Consider the following 2766-nt stretch of genomic DNA (forward strand, 5'->3'; position numbering starts at 1 on the left):
CTACTTCATTTAGGAGGGGCGTCCCCGCCCCGTCAGGCCCAGGGCGCGCTCCCCTAGAGAGAACACTCGCGCACCTGAGGCTTTGTCCGCGGACTTTACTCAAACACGAGCCCCACGCGACCACCCTTAAAATTTAGTGACAGTTGGGGGCCAGCGCCGAGATCACGTGGCTCAGAAACTTGTTGAGCGAGGCCTGCAGGGAGGGGCTGAAGTCTCCGGGGTAGTGCCGGGCGAGGGTCACCAGCAGGCAGTGGACCAGCAGCTACGGAGAGGGAGTCGTTTCCACGCGGGTGCACCCCCCTTCCCTGACGGGAGCCCCCTCCCCCGGCGACAGGGATCAGGCCCCTCCGGCGAGCTCACCTGGAACTTGACGGGGTCCACGCGCAGCTTGTGCGCGTGCAGCTCACGCAGAGCCGACAGGGCGCTGGGCAGGTCGTCCAGGTGGTCCACGGCGAGGGTCAGCGCGTCGGCCACTTTCTGGCCGTGCGCTCTGACCTGGGCGGATCCGGGGCTCAGGTCCAGGTGGAGGAAGTAGGTCTTGGTGGAAGGGAAGGCCTGGAAGGTCCTGCGGGAGGAACGGCGAGTCAGGCTGGGGAGGAAGGAGGACGCTTTCCCGAACGGGCTGAAGGCAGGGGAGCCCGGGGCCTGTGCGCACCTCTCCAGGGCCTCGGTCGTGTAGACGCCAACGTTACTACCCAGCTTCAGCCACAGCGCGCGCACCGCAGTCCGGTCCGCCGCCCCCAGCACCATCGTGGAGCCCGCCCGGCCGCGCGCTCGGAGCCTTGATGAAGCCCGGGTTGCGCCTGCGCGTATCGGTCCGCGGTGCCCTTGGCCTCCTGGGTTCGCCGTGCCTCTGGTCGCAGAATCTGTCCCCAGGGGCCCGGAGCGCTCCACGGAGCGTCTGCTCCGACCTGGGGCCTTCCTAATCGCCCTGGACCCTGAGGCCCGTATTTTTGAAGGTTTACTCTATGGAAACTAATATTTAGTATGTATCATTAATATTAGGTTGCCCAGAATTGTAGCGTGGATTTTGGCATTGAACGTCAGCTTATTCTGCCTCCCTCCCGAGTCTATTATGACATCTTTCTGAGTCTATTTTCTCATTTATGGTATATAAGGAAGGTAACAATTTCTTCTTTCCAAGGTTGTGCCTGGTTCATAACAGACGCCCCTTTCTGACAATGAGCATTTATATTGGGTGCCTAGGATATATCCCAAAATAATAGCTAATACCTATGCAGCACTCATGCTGTGCCAGGCATCACTATACGTCCTTTTGTTTTTTAAATTGCGTTGAAATTCATGTAACAAAATTTACTGTCTTAGCTATTTTAAGGTGTACAATTCAGTGTCTTTAATTACATTCAGAGTGTGTGCAGCCATCACCACTGTCCAGTTCCAGAACGTTTTCATTGTCCCAAATAGAAATTATCCCCATTAGCCGTCAGTCCATAACCCCTGCCCTCCAGCCCCTGGCCATTACCAGTCTTTCTGTCTCTGTGCATTTGCGTATTCTGGACATTTCATGTGAATAGAATCATGCAATATATGGTCTTTTGTGTCTGGTTTTTTTCACTTAGCATGTTTCCGAGGTTTATCCATGTTGTATCATGTATTGACACTTCATTGCTTTTTATGGACGGATAACATTCCATTTTATGGATAGATAGATCACATTTTGTTTGTCCACTCATCTGTTGATGAACATCTGGGTTGTTTCCACTTTTAGCCCAGGCCCTCATTTTTCCTAATAGTAAAATAAGGAAGACTGCGTCTTACAGAGCTCATACTGTGCCACCAGCTGTGCTAAAAGCATGACACACTGAGTCAGGGAACCTGCCATCGCATTTTCTGAGGATGACACTTGGGCCCAGGGAAGAAAGGACACTGCTCTCAGTCGGGGGCTCAGGGCTGGATGACTACCAGGACTGGGGACTAGGGGCACTAGGGGCATTCTCCATGGGAAGGAAGCACATCGGAGTGCAGGCACCCACCCACCCCCAACACCCCCCCGGGCTCTCTTCTCCACTGCTGCACTGGGGTGAGTCAGTGGGCCTCAGGGTGATGCAGTGGATCCTGAGCTAGGCCCCCCAAATCAGTCCTTTAGACCCTGTGAGTGTCCTGGGGAGTGTACCAGGTGAAAGGGGCATATCCAGGAAATTGCCTGGCTCTGCAATGGTGCTGCTCACCCCAATTTCCTCTAGACTGTGCATGTACTTGGGAGGCACTTGATGGGGAGGGGGTACTAGGTGAGCCTCTGAAGAAGTGTGATTTCCGTGTTCTCCCCACCACCCAACTCTGGGAAGAGCCCTGGGAGAGCTCCAAGGTCCTAGGCTGGAGGTCCACCAACTCTCAGCACAAGTGTGTGTGCCATAAAATGTAAAGACAGGAAACAAACCCATTATTTGAGCAAACCCGCGATGAATATGCAAGTCTCTGGAATTAATTCGGTAAAGGGCGGATGTACTCAGCAAGTCACTCCAGGGTGTGGGTGAGGGCTGCCCAGAGAATCCCAGGCAGTGGCAGTGGGACCGGCTCCACCTCACTCTTCTGTACTGTTTCCCCCTTCCCTCTCTTCACCTGCCTTGGAGAGTTGCTTGGTCCAAGGCAAAGAGAGCCACCCCGACCCCGGCACGGTTCGTGGACACAGAGAACCGAGGCTACAGAGGCTGCAGCCCACTCAGACTTTATTCAAAGATCGGGAAATGAGGGTGCCCAGAGCGCCAGAGGGCCCCCGGCCAGGGTAGGAATCGCGGAGGCTCCAGC

General features: G+C 55.3%; 1 protein-coding gene across 1 annotated transcript; it reads right to left on the reverse strand.

The window, feature by feature from the left end:
* Positions 1 to 88: 88 nt before the first annotated feature.
* HBQ1 (hemoglobin subunit theta 1) lies at positions 89 to 754 on the reverse strand. Its single transcript, XM_007453635.1, has 3 exons — positions 656 to 754; positions 361 to 565; positions 89 to 262 (listed from the first exon to the last, which is right to left on the reverse strand). The coding sequence occupies exons 1-3, from the start codon at positions 748 to 750 to the stop codon at positions 134 to 136; spliced, it is 429 nt and encodes a 142-aa protein (XP_007453697.1). The 5' UTR covers positions 751 to 754; the 3' UTR covers positions 89 to 133.
* Between the last annotated feature and the right edge of the window lie 2012 nt (positions 755 to 2766).

Source organism: Lipotes vexillifer, unplaced genomic scaffold (assembly GCF_000442215.2).
Source record: "Lipotes vexillifer unplaced genomic scaffold, Lipotes_vexillifer_v1.1 scaffold914, whole genome shotgun sequence".
NCBI classification, from domain to species: Eukaryota; Metazoa; Chordata; class Mammalia; order Artiodactyla; family Lipotidae; genus Lipotes; species Lipotes vexillifer.

Excerpts from the sequence above, each read along its gene's own strand:
- HBQ1 (XM_007453635.1), bottom strand. The coding sequence starts at position 750 with ATGGTGCTGGGGGCGGCGGACCGGACTGCGGTGCGCGCGCTGTGGCTG. Across the intron at positions 566-655 it reads ACGACCGAGGCCCTGGAGAG|GACCTTCCAGGCCTTCCCTT; the intron begins GTGCGCACAGGC and ends TTCCTCCCGCAG. Across the intron at positions 263-360 it reads TGGACCCCGTCAAGTTCCAG|CTGCTGGTCCACTGCCTGCT; the intron begins GTGAGCTCGCCG and ends CCCTCTCCGTAG.